The 27,262-nt window shown below is 45.4% G+C and overlaps 1 protein-coding gene across 2 annotated transcripts in view; it reads left to right on the forward strand.

Annotated features, from left to right (window-relative positions):
• LOC138503492 (hatching enzyme 1.2-like) overlaps positions 1-27,262 on the forward strand; it is a 650,573-nt gene that overhangs the window by 475,623 nt on the left and 147,688 nt on the right. For both annotated transcript variants that reach the window (XM_069623268.1, XM_069623269.1), the window contains exons 9-10: positions 16,363-16,478; positions 16,662-16,887. In XM_069623268.1, coding sequence (XP_069479369.1) covers positions 16,363-16,478; positions 16,662-16,887 — 342 coding nt within the window. The remainder of the gene's footprint in view (positions 1-16,362; positions 16,479-16,661; positions 16,888-27,262) is intronic.

A 27,262-nucleotide genomic window follows, 5' to 3' on the forward strand; every position in this document is an offset into this window, starting at 1 on the left:
TGAATTTGGCTCCCTTGAAGATTAACCCCAGTGAAAACAAGTGTCTGCCGTTCTCAAACTGGGTTTATTGCCTGGAATTCTCAGCTTTTGCAGCAGGAATGCTTCAGCCAGGAAACAGGTCCTTCTCCCAGCTCTGCAAGACGTCGATTGCTCTCCCCCTCTCCTCAAGCTTCCCCAGCAAAACTCTAATCACAGCCTCTAGCATGATACTTGCTATGACGCTGCTCCAATCAGAATCAATCATGTCATCTCCTCCTTCACTACACAATGGCTCATTTCTACAGTAAAAATTGTAACAAACTGATTTCCTGTTCCTTCGAGCTCTTTGCTTCCTGTAGTTATGTGGACAGAGCAGCAGAGAAAAAAAAAATGAATGTGCGTTTAAAAGTTCACTTTCAGAGTAGGCCTAATTCTGCAGTGGAGACACATTTTTATTAGTGGGTTATGTTAAATGAAGTTTTATTAGTCAGGTTAGTTATTAATAAGGTTAGTTATTAATTTTCAAATGTGTCTCTTGCAACATAGGCATTTCAGGTGAAAAATAGTGTGCATTTTTGAATGTGCACATGTGTGCTTTTAACTGTAAAAATAGATTTGCATCTTATATGTAAAAATCGTTTTTGACTGAATAGCCTGTCTTTACTTATATGTCCATGTTACTCTGGCAACACATATAGCAATGCACCACACCCATGTGGTGGTGCTGCATCAAAAAAAAAATGCTACCTGTGCAGTAGTGCTGTACTCTGTGCTGTAACACGCCAAATATCCTTACAGCAGTCACAGCAAATGGCCAGTAAGCATACACACACACATGCTAGGGGATGTGGGTGAATGTACCAATGCGCATGCAATGTAACTGAAATGTGCATGCATGCCCAGTGACACATGAGAAGCACCTGTCTGTGCCAAGATCGTCCATGTCAGAAAGTGGTGCCCTGCGACATCCATGACAAAAACCCCACTTGCAGCACACTAGGCAATGTGCACATGCATTCACGGTGTACACACTCACCAGGCACCACCACCACATACATGCAGGAGCACCTATCAGAGCAAAAGCAACAAAGCAATCCACATAAAATGTTGAACCCTGGGAGAAACAAAATGTCACATGAGTGCAATGCAATCCCACAGACAGGTCTGCCAGATGTCTAACAACATATCATTAGATTGCCAACAGGAACACAGTCCACGGACAGTGAAGAGGCCAGATGCTCGACTGCCATCACATCAACTGCCCCAACCCTGCAGAGACCAAACCACCCACCAGCAGGAGCATGTAGCACGGAAGGGCTGCTGAGCCACAACCAGAAGCAGCACCAATTCCACCACCACCACCTACCACTGACGTGGAAATTCCATCAAGCCCCGAGTGGGACACAATAACCATGCCAGTGGTGAGTGGCCCTCCACCAGCCAGGCAAGTGACACAGCTGTCACTACAGCTCCCAGTACCATGCCACGGCCACCGCCTGTAGTGGCACACACTGTGACCGTCACAGCATTGATACACTGAACCCAGAAAGCCAGCGCACCATGACCCCCATCACGTGGAGTGCAGCCCCTGCCACATTGCAGCAGGGCCCATGTCCTACCACTGAAGAGGAAGAGGAGTATGAGGGTGATACTACCCCATGCTTCAGCCGGCCCAGCCACAATGCCCACACAGTCCACAACTACTACCTGAAACCATCATGCACACAATGTGTGCAAGGCTGGATGCCATTGAGAGGCAGCAGGTGAACATCCACTCACTTGCGGACCAGCGGCTGCAAGAAATGCAGGCGATGCGGACAGTGGCGTACCGAGCAGGGGGGGCAAGCTGCCCCCCGTGGCTCTTTTAAGAGCTAGACCAGGACATTTGTCAGTGGGAGATGTCTTCCATTCAACACCCCAATGAGGGTGCCCGATGGGAATTGTGTCCCACTGAAGGACAATATGTGCCGAGCAATTCCTGCTCACCATGCTCATTGTCCTGCCACTGCCAAGTTAATGCAAAACCTTTCACACTGCAATGCTTAATTTGAAATTACATGGTAACACTTTCCAGGTAAATTCAGAAAGTCTTATTTAGAAAAGAGGCATTCTGCATTTCATTCTGATAATTTAAGGTTTTTCTGGACCCAGTCCTTGGGCTGTGTCACATTTTACTCCACATTATTGAAGAGGTTCATTCAAGTACCTCAATGTTTTAGTGCAGTAAGGTGACTACCAAATGCATAACCAATTGGACCTAAATTTGTCCTGTGGGATCAACACCTGTGCCCACAAAACCTCTCTCGTGTCTTACCACTGCTAGCAAGGGTTCTGTCTTTTGACTATCATTTCTGGCACATCTAGCTGCTATTAAAAATGGATAGAGGGACTATTTAGTTTGAGCTGGGCTGTGCACCTAAACATATTCAGAAGAACCTTTTATTTATTACCTCAGCATGCCAATTGAACCCTCTGAATGTAAGCCCTCTGCACTGAAAAATAGAAATGTAATCTTGCAGCATAATCTTCAGCTAAACTGCTCAGCCACTACTCCTCCTGCACTCAAGGCATATGCGAAGCAAACTGCCACAGTGCTAAATCAAATGTATTTTTGATAATACTCAGCGGAAGATGAACAGAGTCATAGTTGGAGGGGCATTTAATAGCCATAACCAGTCGATTTGTCCCATGCTATAGGTTCCACCCAATTTCCCAAACTTGCCACTGGGTCTGGCCTGAGGAAAGGACTTGTGGATATATTGACCCTATTGCAAGTCTGTGGGTCCTTGCCTTGGTCTGTAGTAATGACCATTGCCTCCCTTGACTGTGGAATGTCCTTTTACCAGTACCAGGACCTCTAAGCCAAGCAGAGCAGCCACTAGCTCTAGTCTGCAGCCAGGACCTCTCATCACTCTCTCCATTTCAAGTCGATGTTTCTGTACAACCTCCTTATACTATTATCATTGGCGGTTTCAGAATCAGGACCTGATCTGGTATCTTTAAGGTGCATATGCAAGCATTTCTATTATGCATGTACCGTTTGAGTTTCTCTGATGTGAAGGTTCAAACAAGACTCATACTTTCCTTCACTGCTTTGCAAGAACTCCCTAGAACATAGACTGGTATTTTCTTGGTCTTCTCATTCAATCTGATCTTCTCTAGGAAGCTCCTATGGATTTCCCCCACAAACTGTCATGTATAGTGCGAAACCAGTGTATGCTTTTGAAGTTTTCAGGATGACAAACAGGACACAGGGAAACAGTACAGACAATTGTTTGCTACTCCTGTCAACAACCCTCCCAAAGAGATATTGCATGCTTTGTTAAACTTTCAGCCTCAGATGCAATATTATATGTGTAGGGACTTGATCTGTAAGTAAGCTGTATCCTCAACATTTAATTTAGACATGTGCCAGGGACGTTGGTTTTCAGAGCTTAGCATAATCCTGGGAGGTAAGGCACAGAAACTGTTAAGATGTTCCGATTATTGTTGGCTCATGGGCATGCTTCAAGTTTTTGAGAAGCGTAATCAAAGATGATGTTTCTTTATTTATTTGCAATCTTTGTTAGGTATGCATGTAGCACTAGGAATAACATGACAATAAAAAGATACTACTAGTACGGGTATATAAAAAAATACATGATAAAATAATAACAATATTATTTTTAAATGTAAAGGTCAGAAAACACATAATTTAGGAAAATGGTAAGATAGTTGAGATTACACCTGGAATTAAAGTTCTGATCACTTTAAAACAAAACATGTGAAACATCTGCAGACTGAACATGAGCTATAAGAAAGATGAATCTGAAGTAACACAAAGGGATTTAGCATAGGAGCACAAGAGCTGAATTCTGGAGAGGAACTGTCAAAGGCAAGCATTTGTAGTCAAGAATGCATAGAAGAGTAAGGGCCACAGTTTTAAAAAGAAGTCTTGCACAACTTGATCTTCAGAAGTAATTTCTTTAGTTAATGGATACCCCTAAGATGTGAGACATGCAGATCTAACTGGGTGTCAATAACAACTGGTTCAAGTAGTTGTGGTCACATCTCATAGATCGCTATGCAAAGCATGCATATTATCAGTAAGAGGATAGACCCTTGGGCAAGAATGGCATTATGAACAAGGGATGTCTGTTATCCTACTGTCCAAATTCGCTATTGTCTTCTTGACAGGAAGGAAAAAACACAGACATAAAAATGCGGAACCCCTCAGCAACATCCTGGTATCAAGCAAATATACAAAAAAAGAGAATCAGGAATTTGCAAAACACACCTGCACCTATCATATCTGCATTTTATTTCTCTGCTTGCCCAGCTGTCAGACTGGGCTGGGTTGGCTTTGGCAAATGTGCACTTGATAATGCAACTCTTACCCACATAAGAAGAGACTGGGAGCTACTTCTAACGTGAATGTAGTCATTCCATTATAGCTAGTTGGGTCAGTGATTTGTAGGTCTGTGTGAAACATGGCTCATTCTTTCGTAGGAATAATTTATCTGTAAGCACCATATAAATTCAATCTATCTGCTCATTCTGAACCTCTGGTATGGGTATATGCCCTCAGAGTAAGTTTGGACAACCTAAGAATTGTCTCTTGTGGGTGTTCCATGAATGTATTGGACTTTAGCTTCAGCCTCGATGCATCCTACTTCTAACACTATGTGGGATGACATCAGACAAGATGTAGAGTTCAACAAGCTTTATTTTTGTTAGGCTTGTCTGGTGGTCGCGATCACATGGCTTCTCTTTATCATTGTAGTATTAGCCACTTTGCCAAAAAGTCCCAGGATTCGCATAGACTGATTCAGTGTCTTTATTTAATATGATTCAGAGCTTTACCTTAACATGTCATACTTCACTGCTTGTCATTTTCATTACTTTCAATTGATGCCATGAACTTATCTCCGACTTCCCAGACTCACTGCTTTGTATGCTGGAACTTTGCCTCCAAGTTCCCAAGTGTGGTGCTTCTCAGTCAATTCTATTCTAATACACATTAGGAACTTTGCCTACAAGATCCAGAGTTCAGAGCTTCTCAATGCATTCTATTTCTCCATGGGGTTTAGATGGTTTGTCTCCAACTTCCAATTGCGTTCACAATAGAAAATAGCAAATTTGCAGTTAAGAACTCTGCCTTCAACTTCTGGAGTGCAGGGGTTTTCACTTTAAGCACTTTCGCAAAGGGTGCTATGAACTTTTCCTTCAAGTTCCAGAATGTAACTCTTCTTCATTCTATATGTTTTCTGGTGGACTGTTCACAAACTGTTCACAAGCTCAGTCCACTCATGCATTCCATCCATCCATAATGGTTGACAGGGTGCACAACTGCCACCCATTATCGAGGCGCTAACCAGAAGAAAAGCCTGCCAGCACACTGTAAACAGTGATTGCATTCTCAGCTGCTTTCGGCAGCTGAGGACCTTCTCCTGAGCTATCTTTTAAAACGGTACTAGTACCCAAGCATGCATGTTCAATGGGCCATGCACGGCTGTGGGTGTTTGACATTCAAAGTCTTGCATAGTCCATTTGGGATGCAGGCTGTGGTACTGCAGTGGCGAATGTGCATAGTTAGTTCTCCTGTAACTCCTTGCACATTCAGAGTCCCTGAGTCAATGTAATAGAGCAGTTTGGCTCCACTGCACTTGTAAAGGAGCCAGGAAGCCCTCCTGGCTTTATGGGAACCAAAGGGACATCATGACAGGTGGCATTTGGAGTCTGTATGGTGGCTTCCTGGAAATAAAAAAAAGTGTGATAGAATACATTGATGTATGTATGCAAGTGTGCATGTACAGTTTTGTGTCTGAATGTGTGCCTCTTAATGAATAGAGATGATCTTGCTTGGCTGGTGAAAATGAAATGGGAGTGTGTTTGCAGTATGAATGTGTGTGCTTGAGTGTGTAGCAGTTGGGGACAGACTTCTGGTTGGAGAGTGGCACAAGCAACATTGTTACAGCCAGAAAGGGTATGTTATCTTACTATTGGATGATATTCGTACTGGCATTTAGGGCAAATGTAACAATTCATTTTCTTACGTTGACATACTGGCCAACATTGGTGCAGCCAGTGTGGATTTCTTTTTTCTCACAGTGGCATTTCATGTTTTTTTCAGGCATCATAGTCAATGCCAACAGGAGTATGTTTTCACATGGGAATACTGCTTTGTATTAGCATAGCCAGAATGGGCATGTTGTCTTACAATATCATTATGGGCAAAGCAAACCTGAGTATATTCTTATGTGGGAATAATGGCATATACTGGTGCAGATATCATTTATTTTTTCACTAGCAGAGTAATAGCACATAGGGAGCAAAGGCATCAAGAACATGGATTGGGAAATGCTCCTGTGCACTGTTGGTGACTTTTCATCCAAATATTATTTTCATGTGTTACGCTGCAAACCCAATTTTAAACAGTGTGGCTTGTCACCCAACTTTTCATGTAAAGTGTTCTGTAAAATACATTATTTTAACCCATTACTTTAAAAAAAAAAATCTTCTGGGGTGGCGGGTTATTACCTCTTCAATTAAAACATTCACCAGCCACCCATATTTGCACCTGTGATGTAGCCCAATAGAATTTTGTCCTGGATATCTGGTCCCTGTCATTCAGGTTCCTCTCCAGTTATCTCTCTTGCTCTAGCATTAACATCTACAAATGTCCCCCCACTCTTCAGTTTGCTGACCAGATTATTTTCTCTCCTATACACCCCTCAATCCAGACCACGCGGGGCTGCTCCATCTCGTCGCAGCATAATTCCTTCCTATGCACAATGTATAGGGGCATTGTTCTGAACAGGCACCAATGAAGGTAGGGAATACCTGCTGGAGACCAGAAGAGAAGCGCAACATAAGTCACTTGAGTCTTTGTTGCGAGGTAGTTGCTGGACCAACATGTGCTTCTTCTCATATTTCGCCACCAGAAAGTAAATTGTGGGTGGGATTAATGCAATATCGGAGGGTGGTGTGGTGGGGTGGGGTGGGGTGGTGAGAGGTAGTCGGGCCTGTGGTGCTCACCCACCCTCTGTATTCTGTGATAACCAATTTTAGAAAAAACACAAGCCGTTTTTGTACCCGAGCAAAAGACATGCACCCTGTATAGATGATGCCCAGAGATTTCATTGCAGAAGATTCACTGCTAATATTATACAAATATTATTTCAGAATATTCATGGCAATGAAACTGACAGTCCATGTATGAATACAAATACAGATAGTGGGTTTGGGGAACGGTATATCGGTATTTTAGCATTAGCTGTGGTGCTGGTGGTTAACAGGGGGTTTGGTCGGCGTCCTCTTGCATTTTGAGTTAAAAAAAAATGAAAATAAAATGCCCAGTTTAAAAAATCAACAGTAAAAACCTCATTAGTAACAACACATTGAACCATATACATAAATACCCCAAAGTGACTTCACCTAACCAAGGTTGTGGTCCTGGAATGGACCCCACACCAAACAACGGCACAAACACCGTTATTTACATTTAGCAACAATAGAACATGAAACTCTCTTAACCTTGCGTCATTCAAGGTATTTAAATAACCAGGCTGGCATTAAATAAAGTTTTACATGCAGTGCTTATACCCTCCAGCCTCGTATCTTTGCTTAACACAGAGACCAGTTAAAAACACCTGATTAAACTTCCTAATATCTGAATTCAGAATATGTATGGGGCATTCATGGGGCACCTTGAAACATCATGCGTGGCTTAGGGGGCACATGTGCGCACCATATCCCAGATTATTTCTGCTACCAAATAAAATTAATACAGATATACAGAGACTCTGTATAACAGGCAGCTAAGGAGACAAGCTGCTGCATCAGGGCACATGAGATCTATGTACGGGACACCACGAGCTTCCAGTACCATCCGGAGACTGCCACAACACTACCGGCCACCAGCTAAGAATTTCTGGGCTTTGGGATCATGTGTGCAGCTTTTTCCATATTGGATGCAACAGAGCGCCACACGATATGCAGTAAACATACAATCCGTGCAAAATGGCCACTGTATTTGGAAGCAATTGGCCTACCTCTGGCTTTGGGATGCCATTGCAGTGATTGGCTTCAGCTTCAGTTTTCTGTACCAATCCTGGGGGCCGGCAGGCGAGCCCCAGCGCCCGTGTCAAAGGCTTACTTCTGAGTCCCTGTCTGAGCCTTTCCGGGCCCAGCAGGGCTCGGGGGACCCCTTTGTTTTTAACCCCGCTGCAAAGCATCGAGTAGCCCCCAGGTGGACAGACTGTTACCCCATAAACTTGGTCCCCTGCTACTCTACACACCCTGCAGAATACCAGTGAGTGATGGCTGAACATGGTCACTGCCTCTCCACTAATCCCTAACAACTGTTGAACCAAGGAGTGCCCACACCATTCTGCCTTCGTTGCCTTACTCAATCTCACTTACTCCTTCTTTCATCACATGTGTCTTTTAGAACATTCAAAACCTGGTGTGTTTTTATGTAACATCTCTGCACTCCATTTTGCATTGCATTTTGTGTCCTTTTTCCAACTACTAGGCTGCCTGGTGAGTTTGTGCTCAGATTGCGCAGTGCAGCCCCCTCTTTCATCCAACTATCTGCCATCAGCCCTACGGCCCTCACTATCTCCTCTAACTTCTCTAACTGCAACACTATCACCTATCCTCCCTCTCTCACGAAGTCTGGAACAGAAAAGCATAAAAAAAAGACACCCTGACCACTAAAACCGGCTTACCTATCGCAGACAAATCTTCACTGATATCCTCTTTTCTGTCCACTCTCCAGATCTTTGGACTCATCATCTCATCTCTACTCTCACTAAATGGGAAGTTCCCTTGGCGGGATAGGCATCATCCAGGTTTATCATTAATGTCTATCACACTGGCACTATCTTGGTGCAGGGTCCTCAACGCAACCTCCTCCTTTTGATCGGCACTTGCCATCCCTCATTAGCTTCCTTCCCATTCCTGCATCTCCTTCTTCCAATCTCTCTGTACCCCCCTCCAACTGGTGTACCACGCCCCTGTACTCCTCCTTGAAAAACCTTCAAAGGTAGAGACATCTTGCATCTAGCCATGCTTAATGCTCGTTCTGCCGTCAAACACTCTGTTGACATCTACCACCTACTTGAAGACCTTGACCTCGATATTTCTGCTCTTACCGAGATGTGGTTCAATGCCAGCCCAGTCACTGATTTTGACTCCCTTCTCCCTGATGGCTATAAGATCATATCCAAGCCTTGCCCTAACCCTGCTGACGGTGGGGTGGCAATGATCGTCCCAGTGAGGCCTCTTCTTCCCTCATACACATCCAGCCTTACTCTTCCTTCGAGAACCTGGTCTGCATGCTGGTCATCTCTGCCACACCCTCTCTGACCATTGCCACCATCTAAAGACCTCCTGGTTCTACCACCCTGTTCCTCTCTGAGTGGGCAGATTTTTCCTCCTCTATCCTCGCAACCACCTCTAAGTTCATTCTCATGGGCGATTTAGACATCCATCTTGACTCCTTAATCATGGCATCCACTTTCTTTTGTGACCTCTTCCCTCTCTCCCTCTCCATTCTCCCCTCTGTTGCTACCCACATGGCTGGACACACTCATGATGCCTTCATCCACACTGATCTTTCACTCAACCCCCACAGATCACCCACTCTCCTGGTCAGGCCACTCTCTCCTCTCACCAGAGTCCTCGTGGCCCTCTGACTGCACCTCCCACAGCCCTGACAACCTTGTTCATGAACATCTGTCTCATGAAACGAGTGTCAGCTGCTGCCTTCGCATCTACCTTCATGGACTGGCTGACCTCCTTCCTCAATGACCCTTCGTCCTAGGTTATTCTGGCCTGTTTCTCTTCCCCCACCACTATTTCCACCTGTGGTGTCCCCCAGGGTTCCAACCTCTCTCCCTGGCACTTTAACACCTATCTTGCTCAACATGCGCACCTAATTTCCCCCTTCTTCCCCAACCTCCAGTGTATGCAGATGACACACAACTCTTCTTCAAACTTCCCTCTGACTCTCTTCTTGCTCCCTCGATCATTCCTGACTGCCTATCTGCCATCCAGTCCTGGTGTACTTCCAATGATCTCTGCCTCAACACCAGCAAGACTGAGATCCTTCCTATTGGGACTCCCGCTCCCTCTTTCTTCCCCTCACTCTAGCCATCGTCTATGGATGCTCCCCCTTCTCCTTCATCTGAAGCAAGAAACCTTGGAGTCATTTTCGACTCCTCTCTTTCCTTCCTCTCTCACATTCAGGACCTTGCCAAGAAGGCCCACTTTCAACTCCACCTCTTGAAAGAAATTCTTCCTTTCCTCACTTTCTCCCAGAAACTCAATGTTTCTATAGCTCCGGTTCTCTCTAGGATATACTACTGCAATATCATTCTCCTTAACCTACCCTCCTCTTCTATATGAATGTTGGGGGGGACTCCTAGGTGTCCCAGAGGGAGGCTGAGGGTCCGTGGACTTTGCAGGCCCAACACCCTCCCCAGAATAAATGGAGGACTCAGTCAACATCAAGTACAAACTGCGGTGTATTGCAAATAAAATCAACAGGGATCAATACAAAAAAACAGGAATTCTCTGGTACATCTTAACTTTCCATTGCATGCAAGCCGGTTTTGTGTGACTCTGGCATCATCACTTGGGCCTTTTTCCCAAAAAACCTATCAGCATGAAGGATTTGGTATTGAGAGTATTACCACCTATAGGGGAACCTATAGGTGTCATGGTACTGGTCCTCGCATGTCAGGTGCCAGACCTGTCCTTTCACCAAGAAACTATCTATTACATTTTTGCAGCGTAGTGGGCTTACTATTGGTTCATGCCCCTTGCAATTCACCCCTGGGTTTCTAGGCTATGATTGGTTAGAGCTGATCTCCCCAGGCCTGGGACTCGATCGAGTTCTCAGCTCGCTGTGCATCTCTTCAAGGAGATGCGAATGATTATGTGTCTGTATTGTAACTTGTGTGTACCACCTTTGCCTATGAGAATATGCTCCACACGTCGCAACACTTGTTGCAGTTTTTGTTTGGCTTGTTGGGATCGGCTCTCCTTTCCCACCACGTATGGCTGCCCATTGTCTCGTTTGGCTGTACCACATGTTTCGGGCCCACACAATTGAGCTCTTCAGCTCGCAATTATGAGGATTTATTCAAATTTTCTGCAGCTGGCCCCCTTGTCAACTGGAGATTGGAATGTGTCCTTGTTTCTCTGACCTTGGCTGTGAGCCTGTCTTACTCGTCTTGCTCTCTGTGCAGACTGAATCAGCTTTGCTCATCTCATACTAAGTGGCTGGAGGATTGCTGTAATTTTCCGAACCTTTATAATGCGCTTTTTACATTGTCCATGTGATGCTAGGTTCTCTCTATATTAGTTGCACTTGGTCCTATCAGCTTCCATATATATCCATGTAGTCCCATGGGTTTATTCGCGTTAAGCATCTGCAAGTTTGCTCAGGATCTCTTGTGCCTTGCAGTTGTGCATTGATGCTTTTGGCTAATGCAAAAATAATAAAAGCATCAATAGCATGTATATGTATCTGTTCTTTAGCTACAGAGCTGTCTAAGCATGTTCTTCATGTATACAAGTGTGTGTGATGCGATGAAGGGTTGCAAATGTGCTACATGTCTAACGCTGGTGCGTCGTGGTGTAACTAGTGAATCAACACTGTGGCTTCTTGGTGTTCAGTCGAGACTGTTCATATAGGTATCTCTGTCGACCATCTCTGGCTCTTCTCCCACACGTGTAAAGATTTGCAATGTATTTGGTCTGTATGGCTGGCTGAGAGAGTACCGCTCTGTGTACTTGTCAATCATTGGTGCATTTGGGATACATCTGAAATAAGATGTAAGGCTGTGAGCATTTCTGGACCTTCGTCTCGACTTGAATTTTGGTGTGTGGAGCGTTGGTCTCAGGGCCCCTTCTTCACAACCCCTCCAGCTAATTCAGAATAGAGCAGCAAGACTTATCCTTGATCTCAAGCCAACGGACCATATCGCTCCAGCCCTACAAACTCTCCACTGGCTCCATGTTGCTGCAAGGATTAAATTGCAAATCCATCTGTATCGTCCATAAGTCTGTCTGGGGTCAGGGACCACGCTATCTACAACTTGCTCTCACTAAAAACTTTCCCTCCAGATGTTTACACTTCTCCAGCACCAACTCTCTGTGTGTCAAGCGCTTCACTAAACAGTGAGCTGGTGGTCGATCTCTTTCATCTGCAGGCTCCCTCCTATGGAACAGCCTCCACCTTCCTCTTCATCTTGATCCGGACCACCTCAAATTCTGGAAGCTCCTGAAGGCTTTCCTTTTCACCTCTTCCTTCCCTTCCTCTCTTCTCTGCTAAACCCCACAGTTGCTGATATTGGTAACCAGGGCCCTTATGTGTCCTCTTGGGCACTGGCCTTCCACACCCAATTGTCTTCATCATCCGCCAGTTTGCATCACTTGCCTTGGCACCCACTGGCCTTGCCAGCATTGACAGCTGACCACTTTCACCTAGGCACTTACAGCTGCTCACTCTCCAACACTGCCCTCGAAGGGCAACTAGCACTTACACCTCTCCGCCCACACGACCCCCTCATCCCTTCCCTCTCTCTGCACATGTACGTTCTGAATGCTCACAAGGCCTAGTAGGTCCCCCTCTACCTTTCATTGTTATATTCGGTTTTTCACTCCCATATCCCCTCCCTGTTGCCCAGGGCAGCGCTTTGAAACACAATGTACTTGATGTATATATTGCCTTACAAATGCACAATAAATACATACATACATAAATAAATAAACCGTCACAATTAATCAAGTTAGTTTGTCCAGTTCACACTCCCAGCTCCCAGGTGACAAAATGTCATCTGAGTCGGTACATGGAGTAGCTCCCATGTATTCTCCATCTTGAATGGCATGCTTGAGAGACTGAGTCATACAATTTAGTAGAGATCTGTTTTGCAGGTTATCATTAATGGTCCCGGGTTTTGCATCACTACACAGATAATAATTTCTCCCTAAACGAAAACATGCTGTGACTGTCAGCCATTCAGGATCCTTTGCTTCCAGGCAATCATCGCTTATGTAGCCTTGCACTGAATGTTGTCTATTGATGGCCCCCCCATCTCTTTCCTGTTGTGCTAGCTTCCTCTCTGGCATCACATCTTGCACCCACCACTATTGCTCTACTCCTACCGTTGCAAGTCTTGTCTTACCTGTGATGTTAACAGGACTTCTGGGCCACGATAGTTGAAAATGTTTTTTTTTTTTTTTATTATTTGACCCATATATTGTCTCGGGCGGATAGCTCAGGGGCAACGTGCTCGCCTTGGAAGCAAAAAGACACGGAGCAATACAGGTTCGATCCCCAGGTCCCGCTTAGAAACCTCTGGGTATTAAGCGCGTCATAAATGACCTATCATATCATGTCGCTGTCTGCGTAGTAACGAAATGAGGGTTAAAGCTTTGCACCTTGCCCCAAGCGGGTTCTAATATGTATGAAAATTTTTTATTTGGCTTTCACCATTACAGCATTAATATACAATAAAGGTTCATACTTCTAAAAGTTAGAAAAGAAACGAAAATGAACAACCTTAACATTCTACATTAAAACGCACAGAACGTTAATATTACTTAAAGCCTTTTATTAACATTGCCTCAAAGAAAATGCACGACACCATCATTTATCAGTATATCAGTAATGGAGAAAATCACATGTAGCGCATTAGCTGAGCTCTACTCCTTAATTCCCAGTTCGTGTAAATTAGGTATGATATACTTTTTCTTGAAGCATGCATAATTAGCACAGGATACCAAAAAATTCAATACATCTATGATGAACACGCCTTTTTCAGATTTGCAGCAGCAATCCATAAAACTGCAACAGAAAACACACAACAACATATAAACCCCGGGTCAAATACACGTAATAAAGACATTAAAAGGCATATCATAACATTTCAGTAAATAATTAACACCACAAAAAGGACAGTCAAGTTCTTGTTTTCCTTGCATATTGAAAGTAACCTGCAAGTTTAAAAGTTAAAAGACCAAAACTCATGAGTACATATAAAAAGGTATTGTCTCCACAGCTCATTATATAATGAACAGAAAACAACAAAGTGTGCAAGGGTTTCAACATTACGACAGGAACAACGATTGTCATTTGCATACTTTGTACCTGACCAATGACAACTAATAGTCTTTTTACCTGTAAAGTGTTTAGTCTAGCTATAGACAGAAGTGACCTTTGAGAGAAGTTCTTCACATTTTGGTGGTATGCCTGACAATATGGTACCATCTGCATAAATCGGAGAACAACAATTCATACTGTGAGAAATTGCCATCTGGCAAGGGTGCAAAGCCCTGTTTTTTGATTATTGAATAATAAAATCATGCAGTTAATTTCATCTCCAAAAGGGTAATCTGCTGATCAGAGTCTACTTTTGCAAGTTCCATGCCAAAAGCATAGTCTTCTGCTGCATCAGTATCCTGATCCACAGTGCGTGCTCTGCCTGTTACTCAGAGCAGGGCCAAAGGTTGCTGATGCCCAACTGACAGTTGCAGCAACAGAAAAGTCTCTGCCACATATGGACTGCACTTAAGACATGCACCCCTGTGCCTCCACTATGATGATCATAAGTAACCCATGATGGTGGCAGGGTAATCTAAAAAATTAAGCTGTGTTGTAAGTAGGCATAGTGCATGGCACGACTTATGATCACGGCTGCCACATTCCAATTGATATCACACATGTGTCAGCTCATGTGAGACAGCTATGCTGTGGAAGGTGATGTGTATTCTGGTCAGCCAGGTGTAGCGCCCAAATGGCAGGACAGGAACTTGGAGGGCTGGGCCTCCTCTTTGGTCTTTTTGTGAGGGCAGGCAACACCACCCGAGACAGCCGTACAACAGGCAGCTGTGCTAGGTCTTGGTATCAAAGTAGCACACTCGTTCAACAGGAGTATCCTCACACCAGGTTGCTGCATCTTTAAGGGCCTTTGTTTTCAGTAAGAAGAGAAGGGGACAGGATTAGCATAGGCAGGAGGGCTCTGGTCAATGGAAGGAGACTTCCACCATTTTGTTTCACACTGTACCTTCCACTCTCTCTTTTCTGTCCCCTCCATTTCCTCTGGAGCAAAGCATTTTGGGTGCGACATCAGAAGGGCAGGAATTGGACTTCTAAATCATGCACACTCTAGTCCAATAACCTTAGGAGTTGTGTCTTGACAATAGAGGTTCCCCACCCCTTCTCAGATTCTCTCAGATCCTCTTAAAATATATATATTTCAATAGAACCTCATTTGGACATTCCCTTTTTACTGTGATACTGTGTTGTTTGGGTCACTAATGGTTCACCTCCACACCCCTCTTAAGATCATTATACTTCTCTCTGCCCACATTAGCACAAAAGGTGAAGGGGATATATGCCGTAATTGTCTATTTTTTACCATTATGCTTGCATTGTGTTTTGGTTTGTAGATGTGTGAGGGCTAAATTGGCCATGGTACCCCACTCATCCTTGTACTCCTGAATTCAGAATCCAATTTGTGTCACATACCATTCAGGGAGAAGGCAACAGAGCTCATTTCTCACAGACAAGTCTCAAAATCTGACAGCACCAATATCAATAATAATAGAGCCAGTAGACACCCTTGTCTAACTCATGTGTTTGTCTTAAATGGGGAGGAGGGCCGAGTGCTTCACCTGACAACCATTGATTTGCTCTTCCATGCTAGGCAGATCAGCTTAAGTTGAAAAGCCACAAAAAGATATGCACCCTATACCTGCTATCTTTGTCCATCTGAACTGCCAAACAGTGATGGATGGGTGGGTGAACATCCCAGACGAAAGCCCACTTGATTTCTTGAAAGAATGTTAGCATTGTTTGCTGAGTTTTCTACTCTAATAGCTAACCAGCTCATACACACCTTTCCTAGTATAGCAAGAAGGGTGATCAGCATATAGCAACAGGGATCTTGAACATCCTACTTTGTAAATATTAGAAAAATATATCATGGGTACAAGAATCGGGTTATGACAAAAAGAGAATTGCTAGTGATTACAGTGCACATTACAAGTACAGGTCGAAGAGAAAGTAGTGGTTAACCTTCAGAGGAGAGATTCATGGTGATGGAAGGAGGCTCTTCACATAGAGGAAGGGGCCACCTATGGAAAATATCCATAACTCATCTTTCATGTCAGGCTCCAGAGTTTGCTAAGAATTGGAATTTTTCACAAGGAAGGCCTTGGGTTGCCCCAGATTTGAAAGATGAGAGAACCATATTACCTGAGCATTATGGAGGGTGAGAAGAGACGTGTTGTGAGTTAGCACCACTCTCTAGGTTCTTTGCATTTCTCCAGATCTGTGCATGCATAATAGTGCCTTCAAGGGTTGATGTTCTGATATGTTCTTTGCAGGCCTGTGCAGCTCACTGTTAACTGACAGAACGGGGAGCCTGTCCTCTAACAACATTGTTTCGTCATACCCAAATACTACTAACTGTGTGTATCAAATCCGAATCCCTTCAGATAAGGTTAGTAATGATTAAGACCTAATGAGTTCATATGGCAGCACCATTTAAACTCAATGTGCTTAAATATATATATATATATATATATATATATATATATATACATACACATATATATATATATATTTGTGATTAGGTTGATGCATTATGTTGAATTAATGGTCATATTTGTATTCTAATTTCCAGGTTTACCTGACATTCGACGTCTTTGATCTCCAGGATTCAACTGGCTGCCTGTCTGGATACATTAAAGTGTATGATGGAGCCCACAAGATGGCCCCTGTTTTGCTCGACAAGACTTGCGGGAAGCAGAGGCTCCCCCTGCTGGTGGCTTCCGATAATTTGATGCTGGTGGAGTATTCAAGTACTGTGGCTGTCTCTAGCAACATCTTCAAGGCATCCTACAGTGCAGGTATTACATTATATTTCAAGGCCAAACGAAAGTGTGAAAGCTGTTGTGTAAACTGTGTTGAGCATACAAAGTGTACTTTTAATGTAGGTATTCAATACTTTATTGGAGATTTGAGTAGTTGTAGCTTTTAGGTGCATTATATATACATGTCAGTAGGAGTAAGAGGCATTTGTACTCAAACTGACCTCATGTCAGGAGATCCTAACCTGTGCAAACAGCACCTTCGATGGTTCCCTTATTTTCTTCTCTGGTTTTACGTTTCCACTAATGTGCATGGTGGACCCGGGGTGTGCCAAATGTAAGCATTGCACTTAGATGAATTTATATTAATTGATGTATAAAAGTTAAAATACACAAATAGGGTGGTGCCCATCTGTTCCCAATCTCCTCTTAAACATTTAATCACTGTTTTCTCATGTGAAGTGGAGAGTACAGTCCCATGGGGGTGTGGCTAACTGAGGTAATGTCAATAGACCAATTAATCATGAAGGTTGGGGAGAAAGGCAAATTAGTTATTAATTTTCCCATTTGTTTTTTCATTTTTTTATAATAATACTCTTTTTTGGGTCGTCCATAGTTTAGTTTAGTTTGTTTATTTGTAAAGTGCAGCCAAACCCTCGAGTAACTGGGCGCATAAAAGCTTTTAGAACAACAAGAGTTACAGAAAGTTGCACAACAAAGGGTCGATACGATAAAAATAAATAGTATAGCTGAGCGGGTTACAGGGTGGTCCCTGGCAATGGAGAGGCACAAGTGAGAGAAAGGACCAAGTTACAGAGGGTCCGTGATTGTAAATAATACAGTGTTAGGACTGGCACTTGAATGTTGAAGGTGGTCAGCAGCTCATTATTGCTGTGTGAGGAACAACTCTTTCACCTTCGCCCTGAATGACCAAAATGATGTATCAGCTCTGATTATCATAGGAAGGGCATTCCAGCATTTTGCTGCGATAACAGGGAAGCTTGATCCCCCTGCTGTTTTGAGGTTAAACTTCGGGATGTTGAGTTGGTGTGGGTACGGTGTCCTGGTTGGTCTGGAGGAGCTATGTCTGGAGAATTTATCTGATAACTATTGAGGAGCTGTCAGGGAGAGGCACTTATGAGTAATGACTAGTGTGCAAAGTTTCATTCTCTCAACGATAGGTAATCAGTGACCTTCCTTTCTGATTGGGGAGATGTGTGCTTTGCGGGGAAGGTTAAGCACACATCTGAGGGCATTGTTCTGCAGTATCTGTAGTTTGTTCAAGTTGTGGTTGGTCGAGCACATGGAGAGGGTGTTACAATAGTCCAGTCTGGATAGTACCAGGGCCCTGGCTAGAGTAAGGCAAAAGGCCATCGATAAAAAAGGTTTACAAGCATTGATAAGTCTGTTTGTATAGGCTGTGGATGAGATGGTAGCATTTATTTGTTTTTTGAGCGAGAGTGTGGAGTCAAGATATACACCCAACGTTTTGATTTCTTTTGAAACTTTTATGATGTTGCCGTCAATGGTGAACGATTGGTACCTAGGGTCAAGTTTGTTGAGACGTGGCTGGGATGCAATGATGAGCAGTTCCATTTTGTCATCATTTAAACAGAGACTGTGGGTGGCCATCCAAGCTTGGATTTCAAGGTAAACCTCATTTAGTTTTCCAACATCTTCCTCGTAGCTCCCAGTGAGCGAAATGAGGACCTGGGTATCATCAGCATAGTTGGTGTATGTGACACCCAAGTCGTCAAGAGGAGTTTAGTGAAGATGTTGTAAAGCGCGGGTGAGATACACGATCCTTGAGGGACTCCACATTGGATTGGGAGAGGGTCAGCTGCCGCGGAGGGGGCCAAGACTCTGGTTGGTCTGTCGGATAGGAAGGAGCGAATCCAGTTGGTGGCATTCTGGGAGAATGCAGCAGCCGTGGAGAGATGATTAGTTAGAATTTGATGGTCGACTAGGTCGAATGCTGCAGACAGATCCAATAAGAGCAGGGTGGCCAAGTTGCCCTTATCTTTAGCTTCATCCATTTGGATTTTTTGGTCCATAAGGGATGTTTCAGTGCCATGCCTGGGTCTAAAGCCAGATTATCACAGGCCTAAGAGATTGTTATCCTCCAAGTGTCGTTGTATTTGAAGGTATGCATCTCTGTCTAATATTTTCAGGTGGAAGGGGGCGGTCGTGATGGGTCTGTAGTTGGTCGGTGTGTTGGGGTCTAGGTTGGGTTTTTTGAGCAGGGGTAGGACTCAGGCCTCTTTGAGATTGTTAGGCTCGGATGAGTTCTTAAAGGAGTAGTTGATCAAGGTAGTGATGAAAGGCACTAGGTCGTTCCCCACGCCTTTGATGATTGCAGCTGGGCTCAGGTCGCCCTAACAATTAGTAGGTTTGAGGCTGGCAATTATCTTAATTACTTCGTCCTCTGTGATAGGTGAGAAGTGGAAGGGAGGGCAGTCAGGAGGGTGGGAGCTGAGTTTCTTGCTATCTTAATCTTTGGTGGCAAGGTTAGCTTTTTTAGCTTCTACTTTGGCTTGAAGGAGAGCTATTTTGTTTGAGAGAGCTTGTTGGATGTTATTGCACCAAGCTTTGTCCTTGATGCAATCATCAGTCGGGGCAGTGGCGTTTCTAATTCTCTTAGGATAGAGAATAACACTTTTGTGCCAGATTTGGCATTGTCAATTCTAGTGTTGAAAGTCTCTTTCTTAGCATTTGTGATTGCATCTTTGTAGGTAGATGCTGCAGAAGAGAATCTGTCTTTAGTGATGGGAGAGGGAGCTTTTCTCCAGTTAGTTTCAGCTGCTCTTTTTTGATGTTGCGAAGTGCTTTTTGTTCTGCAGTGAACCATTTGTTCACGTATGCGGTGGGTTTGGTCTTTCTTAATTTGAGTGGAGCTATTTGGTTTATCGCTTGCTCTAATGTCTTGTTGTAGAGTTCCACTAGGGATGTAGGATTCGTGTTCTTGATTTTGTAGGCTTGATGGGTGATCGGGAGTAATAGTGGTCTAAGGGTCTCTGCAGTAATATTGCGTTTGTTCCTAGTCAGTGTTGGAGGTGCTGTGGTTTTACGTGCACTTTTTATGATGTCAATAGGTATAGAGAAGGTGATCGGATGGTGATCTGTCAAGGCGCATGGCGTTATGTCATTTAGGGAAATGTTACAATTAGAATCTGCAAGCCAGTCCAGAGTTCTCCATTAAGCATGTGTAGGTTTATTGATATGTTTCGCAAGACCTAATTGTGTGATAGTGTCATTAAGCAAAGATGTGTTTGCGTCGTTGGGTTCATGAAGGCCAAGGTTAAAGTCACCCATTAGGATGATTTGTGAACCTAGTTTGGTTTTAGCTGTAAGTAGATGGGAGATGTCTTCCTCAAATTATGAGATGGCGCCTGGTAGTCTGTAGATGAGATGAAGTAGTATAGATCGGGAGTTAGATAAAGGGAGCTTGAAGGAGAGAAGTTCGGCCGATGGTAGACCTTGGTTGGTCACTTCTCTGATGTTCAGGTTGGATTTGGCAATGACTGCTAACCCACACCCAATTCCTGATTTTCTTTCTGCTCGGTTGATGAAATAGTTGCCTGGGATGGCGATAGAGAGTGTAGCCATGTTTCAGTGACGGCTAGGAATTCTAGGTGGTTGGATGTGATCAAATCTGCAATATCTGTAGTATGAGCTACTAAAGATCGTGCATTAATGAAGGGTGCCCTTAATTGTTGTTTTGGTGGGTAGTGTGGTAGAGTCTGGAGTAAGGTCTGAGGATATGGGGAGGCTGTGACCATTGTGAGTGCCGGCTAGAGGCATGATATGCGCGAGTGGCCGCTGTTTGTTATCCCATTGTCTGGAGCGATTCCTAGGAGACTTGTGCCTGAGGTTAGTGCGGGGGCCTAATCTCGCATTTCTCAGGTGCGTGGAGCATGTAGCATTGAGAGTGATGTCGTTGGGTATGCCGAGGCGAGAGCCTAGTCTTGCATTTCTGGCATGTGTAGGACAGGGGATGAGAGGTGTAGGCAGAGTGGCGAATTTAGTAATCCATTCTATTGGTGATAGAAGGTGTTCTGAGACGGGGGTGCTATGGTCAAGGTGGTAGGCAGCCAGGTAGCGGGGGGGGGGATTGGAAGGCGGTAGGTTATGGAGGAGTTGGAGAATAGTGGCCATGGTGAGGGTCACTCTTCTAAGTGTGGCCATTATTGTTAGACAGTAGGTAGTGCTGATGTGTGGGCTTGGGTGTGGTCGTAGGGGGAAGTGTGGGATTGACTCTAGTGTTGTAGTTATGATGGTAGCGGAGCAACAGTCAGGCAGGTGATTGGTGGCAGGCAACGATACAACTATTGTGTTTTAGTAGACTAGAATGTCTATAGGTGGATAGTAGCGTGCCAAGTAGTTTGCAGGGGAGGCTAGCTCAGATCATATAGTAGCAGCTTGGCAGGGATGTATAGGTAGGTTTTAGCCGAAATATATTAGTTTAGTTTGAGCAATAGTAGGCAAAGTTTGATTCGAGGAGGCAGTAGAGGGGCTAAGTAGATACAGCGTGGCAGAATGCTAAGTCGATTAATGCAGTGAAGATGCAGTGCACATAAAGATCTGTGGCATCAGGCAAATACAGTTGTATACGTGGCAAATATGGACCTGGGGCAGTAGGCTAGTTCGAATCAGGCAAATACAGTTGAATTCCTTGCAGATATAAAACCTGTGGCAATAGGCTAGTTCGAATCAGGCAAATACAGTTAAATACATTTGCAGATATAAAACCGGTGGCAATAAGCTAGTTTGTATCAGGCAAACAGAGTTAAATCCATTGCAAATATGAGCATGAGGCAGCAGACTAGTTCGAGTCAGGTAATTCAGGCATCAGGGCTAATCAAGTATAGACAATGGGCTTGCTAACTTGGAGCAATAAATAGAAGCAGTGGGCAGAAATGTAGCAGTAGGCTAGTTTGTATCGACCAAGCATAACAGCATAGCGTTATAACACCTTGTACGGCTATGGGAGGCAAGAAATTAGTTTTCAAGGTGGGGCTAATAGCAATCTTGTGTTTGCTGGATAGGGCTAGATGTGACATAAAATCGAATTTTGGAGTAGGAAGGGGCAAATATAAAGCTGGTATACAATACGTGGACGGGTTATGAGCCACGTATGAGCAGATTGCGTTCCGAGGCAGTAGATGACATATTATCACATTTGGGTCTCACCGTCCAAGTGCCAAGTTGCTCGAGCAGCAGATAGCGTGTAGTAGTCGACGCTGGTAATGTTGTGGAAGTTCACATTAGTCGGCTGCTGGTGCATTGAGTGCTGATAATATAGGGCTGCAAAGAGTGTTGAAATGATCGAGGTACCAGAGTGGTAAGGGGGTGGTACGCTCTTTAGCTCAGTCAGTAGCCTTAACAGAGTGCCTTCAGCGAGGGCCGGCTTTGCCTACCTGTTCCCTCCGATAGGCTTAAGGCAACGTGGGCAGGCAAATCAGCTGGTCTGGTCTGCATCCAAAGGCTATGGGTAGATGAGACAAATCATGGCGGCCATCTTATAATATTCGTTGGAGCATGCATTCTCTTTTCTCAAGCGGGTCTGGAATTGCAGTAGAGGTCAACACGCTTCAGCGAGCATTACAATGCTATTAAATACTATTGTAGTATTGTTCTATTGATTGTGGTTGGTGTTGCAAAGTAAACCCCTGGGAGCATGGTAGCTCCCAGGATGTTGTCATGGGTCACGTGGCAGTAGCCACGTGCCCAACATAATAAAAGTAACGGGCTGTTTCCGGCTCGTCAGTCTTACCACCATCAGGCTCCAGCATCATTCCTCAGAGCACCATGCTCGTGCTGCGCTGTGGGTGCTGGGCCCAAGGATGGGGCCCAGCTCAAGGACGGTGCCCCTGCCAGGCAATGCTGTCCGGATGGTGCCCCTGCCGTGCAACGCAGTCCCTGTGGGTCCACCCTGCCCTGTGAGGCGGGCTAGGGTGGCGACCCCGGCCTGGGTGCCCTCAGAACAGGTGCCGCTGTGCACCGGGTGTCCCCGGCCACGTGTGGAGCTCCGGTGATCCGGAGCGGGTGGGATGACCCCCCCCCACCCCTGAGTCTGCTCAGTCAACCGAGTACCTTCAGCGAGGGCCGGCTTTGCCTACCTGTTCCCTGATAGGCTTAAGGCAACGTGAGCAGGCCAATCAGCTGGTCTGGTCTGCATCCAAAGGCTGTAGGTAGATGAGAGAAATCATGGCGGCCATCTTATAATATTCGTTGGAGCTTGCAGTCTCTTTTCTCAAGCGGGTCTGGAATTGCAGTAGAGGTATACACGCTTCAGCAAGCATTACAATGCTATTAAATACTATTCTAGTATTGTTCTATTGATTGTGGTTGGCATGCACTAGTTATGCAGCGAGGTCTCCATAGCCCATCAGCTCACCTCGTAAAAGGTGTTGGTGATCACAGAGGGGGGGTCGCTTCTCCGAACACGGGGAGAGAGAGCTCCTGCTCTTCACGACGGCGCTTCCAGTAAATAAGGCTCAGTCAGTAGCCTTAACCGAGTGCCTTCAGCGAGGGCCGGCTTTGCCTACCGGTTCCCTCTGAGAGGCTTAAGGCAACTGTTATATCCGCCCTATGTCCCGCTACGCGGTGACACAGGGTGCCTAAATAAAATCCCCGCCCCCACAGACAGGAGGCAGTTCCGTGGCAGTGAACCAGCAACGTGTGGTGTGTGTCATTTCGCTCCTGCTGGAGCTGCGCCACTGCGGCCTACTCCCAAGGCCTCCAACGTTCTATTCCCCAGCCGCCGCAGTGCTGGGCCAGAACGTAACACTGGCGACGAGGGACACGAGAACCAGCACGCACGTACAACGCACCGTCAGCTGTTTGCTATAGCGGCAACAAACAAAACTTTTGGACACCCGGTGGGGGGGACACACAAAACCCCCCCACCCCCAAAAAAAAATAATATATATATATATATATATATATATATATATATATATATATATATATATATATATATATACACACACACACATACATACATATATATATTTTTTTTTTCCTGCTTCATCTCTCCACACAGCCGGTGAGTTAAACGGAGATGCAGTTTCCACATTAAGGCCACAAGGAGCTGCCAGATTTGACCACTGACATCTAGGAGTCGGATGCAACGCGGCACGATGCAGGAAGGCACCAAATACGCGGCAAGCACGCTTAATCACAACAACCAGGCATCGTGAGCACCTGGGACACGTTAGCAGACCTATCCACGGCAAGCACGTGACTTCACCCGCAGAGGGGACCACAGACTCCTGCAGCCACACACCAAGGTGAGGAAGACCCCATCAAGGGGAAGTGAAGCCCTGCCATGGCGACCGGCATGGCCACCCCCAGGCCCGGCATGCCATCTAGACTTGCTGCTAATTTGTCGTTGTCATCACCGCAAGCCCGTCCACAAGGTGGAACCTCTGTAATGATACAGCCATTTGACCCATTCACTGATCCATCGTCAGTTGGCCCCCGGTGGCAACTATGGATTCAAAAATTTGAAATGGCAATGGAATGTAAAGGCATTACTACCTCCAGAAAAATGAGATTGCACCTGTTGCTAAATGTTGGGGATGAAGTTCTACGTATTTTTAACTCGCTAACACTCAATGATGGCCAGGACATCTACCAGCAAGCGAAGGACGCTTTGACGGCTCATTTCCTCTCACAACTCAATCCAGATTACGAGACTTTTATATTCTGCACCACCATTCAAGCAGAAGAGGAGACATTAGATGCCTACCACACCTGACTTATAAAGCTGGCAATATTCTGCGAGTTCCCGGACGTTGAGAAAGAAATTCGGAGACAGCTCATCAATGGCATCCAATCTGAGAAGGATGATATTGAGTGAAAAAGGCATCTCCCTAACACGCATCCTGGAATTGGGTCGTCAGAGAAAACTAGCACATGCTAGGGCAGCTCACATGGGCACTACACTTCAAAAATTGCAGCCTGCCCTCACTACAGCCATGGTAGCCCAAGTCACCAATAGACAGTCGACGAGGGATGAGACTGGTGGAAATTACAGACATGCCAGATGGCAGCCATGAATCCCGGGACCCATGGAGTTCGGTTGGTGTGGTGGACCGCGACATGGACGGTGGAACTGCCCAGCACAAGGGACAACATGCGGTGCATGTGGCAGGAAGGACCACTATGCCAAAGTGTGCCGGTCATCTGGTGCCCAACAACCGTCACCACAGAATGCTCAAGGAAAGAGTGGGAGCAAGAAAAAGAAGCAAGCTAGTGCCCGATGAGTGGAAACAACAAACTCTTCGACTGAGGAAGAAGGGGATGACACGACCGGGGCCCAGCAGGATTCTGGAAAAGAACAGTGGAAAAAAGGGAGAAAACTCAACCTGGTGTCAGCCCTTAATCATGTACATGCCACACCGAGGAAAGGGCTCAGGAGGCGCAAGTGCCAGGTCACAATCCAAAGCCAGCAAATATGGATGACCATAGACACGGGAGCATCCATTAATGTTATGCCCATGAGCACCTTTCAGACACTGCGGCCACAACCGAACCTGAAGAACACGGACACATTGCTGTTCACATATGGATGCCAGAAACCTCTACCCGTGGTTGGCAGATTCCGCACTACCCTCAGCCACGGTGAAAACATGTTACCGTCCAAGATCTACGTGGTGAATGCGGGCATCGAATGCCTTCTAAGTGGTGATGCTGCGGAAGACCTGGGGCTAGTAAGCTTCATCTGTCAAGTAAAGGATTCACAAGAAGTTGAGAAGATCCTAGCACAGTATCCTAACCTGAAAAAAGGGATAGGATGTTTAAAAGGTAAAGCGATCAGACTCCACATTGACGAGTTGCTCCTGCCAAAAGCTGTAAGACACCAGAGGACCCCCTTCCACATGCGAGAACAAGTGGAAAAATAACTCAAAACTCTGGAGGAAGCTGGCATAATAGAAAAAGCAACAGGACCTACACCATGGGTTTCCCCAATGGTGGTCACAATAAAAACAAAACAGCCCGGATAAGTCTGAATCTGCATAGACATGCGTCTCCCAAACGCTGCCATCAAGCGGGAACGCCACATCACGCCTACCCTATACGAAATTGTGGCTGATCTCACGGGATCAAAGATATTCTCCAAACTGGAACTGAAAGCAGGATACCATCAGCTCAAGTTGCACAGAAAATCGCGATATATAACCACTTTTTCGACACACCTGGGTTTGCGCCTAGATTTTGGCATCTCTTCGGCCGCCGAGGTTTTTCAACAGACAATTCAAGAGGTCATCCGGGGCATACCAGGTGTCCTGAATGTGAGTGACGACATCCTGATCCATGCTCATGACAGAGAAGAACACATGAAGAGGCTGCATATGCTCCTTGGCAGGCTAGAAGGAGTCGGATTAACTATTCACAAAGAAAAACGTTAGTTCCTCAAAACAGAAATAGCGTTTTTTGGCTACAAGTTCAGCAGCACTGGCATCTCACCGGACCCCCAAAAAGTTGCAGACATCCAGGCTGCAAGTCCACCCACCACGCCGACCGAAGTGCGCAGTTTCTTGGGAATGGCCACATACTGTGGGAGGTTCATCCAGAATTTGGCCACACTCTCGGAACTACTTTGTGAACTTACCAAGATCAATGCAAAGTGGGAATGGGGACAGATGTGTCAGGAAGCTTTTGAAAACATTAAAGAATCCCTGTCGACGGACACCAAGATGGCATACTATGACACCACGCTCCCAACTGAACTATATGTGGACGCCAGCCCAGTAGGCCTAGGGGCCATCCTCACGCAGGTGACCAAAGAGGGTGAGCAAAGGCCAATTGCATTCGCGTCCAGAGCTCTCACAATGACGGAGCAACAATACTCCCACATTGAGAAGGAGGTGATTGCCGTATTATGGGGGTGTCGCCATTTCCACCTCTACCTGTATGGCAGAAGGTTCGCAACCTATACAGACCACAAACCCCTGTTGCTGATATTCATGGGCACATCCTCCCACCCGCCGGCCAGAATAGCCAAATGGCTATTACATCTCCAACAATACAATTTTGAGTTGGCCTATCAGCCGGGGAGCGGAAATCCAGCAGACTTCCTCTCAAGGCACCCTCGAGCGGCAACTCCACAGGAAGTTCAAGTAGCCGAGGAGGCAGAGGAACACATCTGCCAGGTGGTGCGTGCCATGAGACCAAAGGGTGTCAGCATCAACGACATTGCAGAAGAAACATACAAAGACCCGTGTTGTGACATGGTAAAGAACACCATAATCTCAGGTGATTGGAAGTCTTTCATGAAGAACACCCACAATAGGACAACGGAAGCAAAAGCGTTCCTCACAGGGATGTTCACTATACGGCAAGATCTATCCATCACAGAACAGGGGCTACTACTTAGGAGAAACCGAATCATCATCCCACCAAGCCT

Source organism: Ambystoma mexicanum, chromosome 11, assembly GCF_040938575.1.
Source record: "Ambystoma mexicanum isolate Mex_15411 chromosome 11, UKY_AmexF1_1, whole genome shotgun sequence".
Classification (NCBI taxonomy): domain Eukaryota; kingdom Metazoa; phylum Chordata; class Amphibia; order Caudata; family Ambystomatidae; genus Ambystoma; species Ambystoma mexicanum.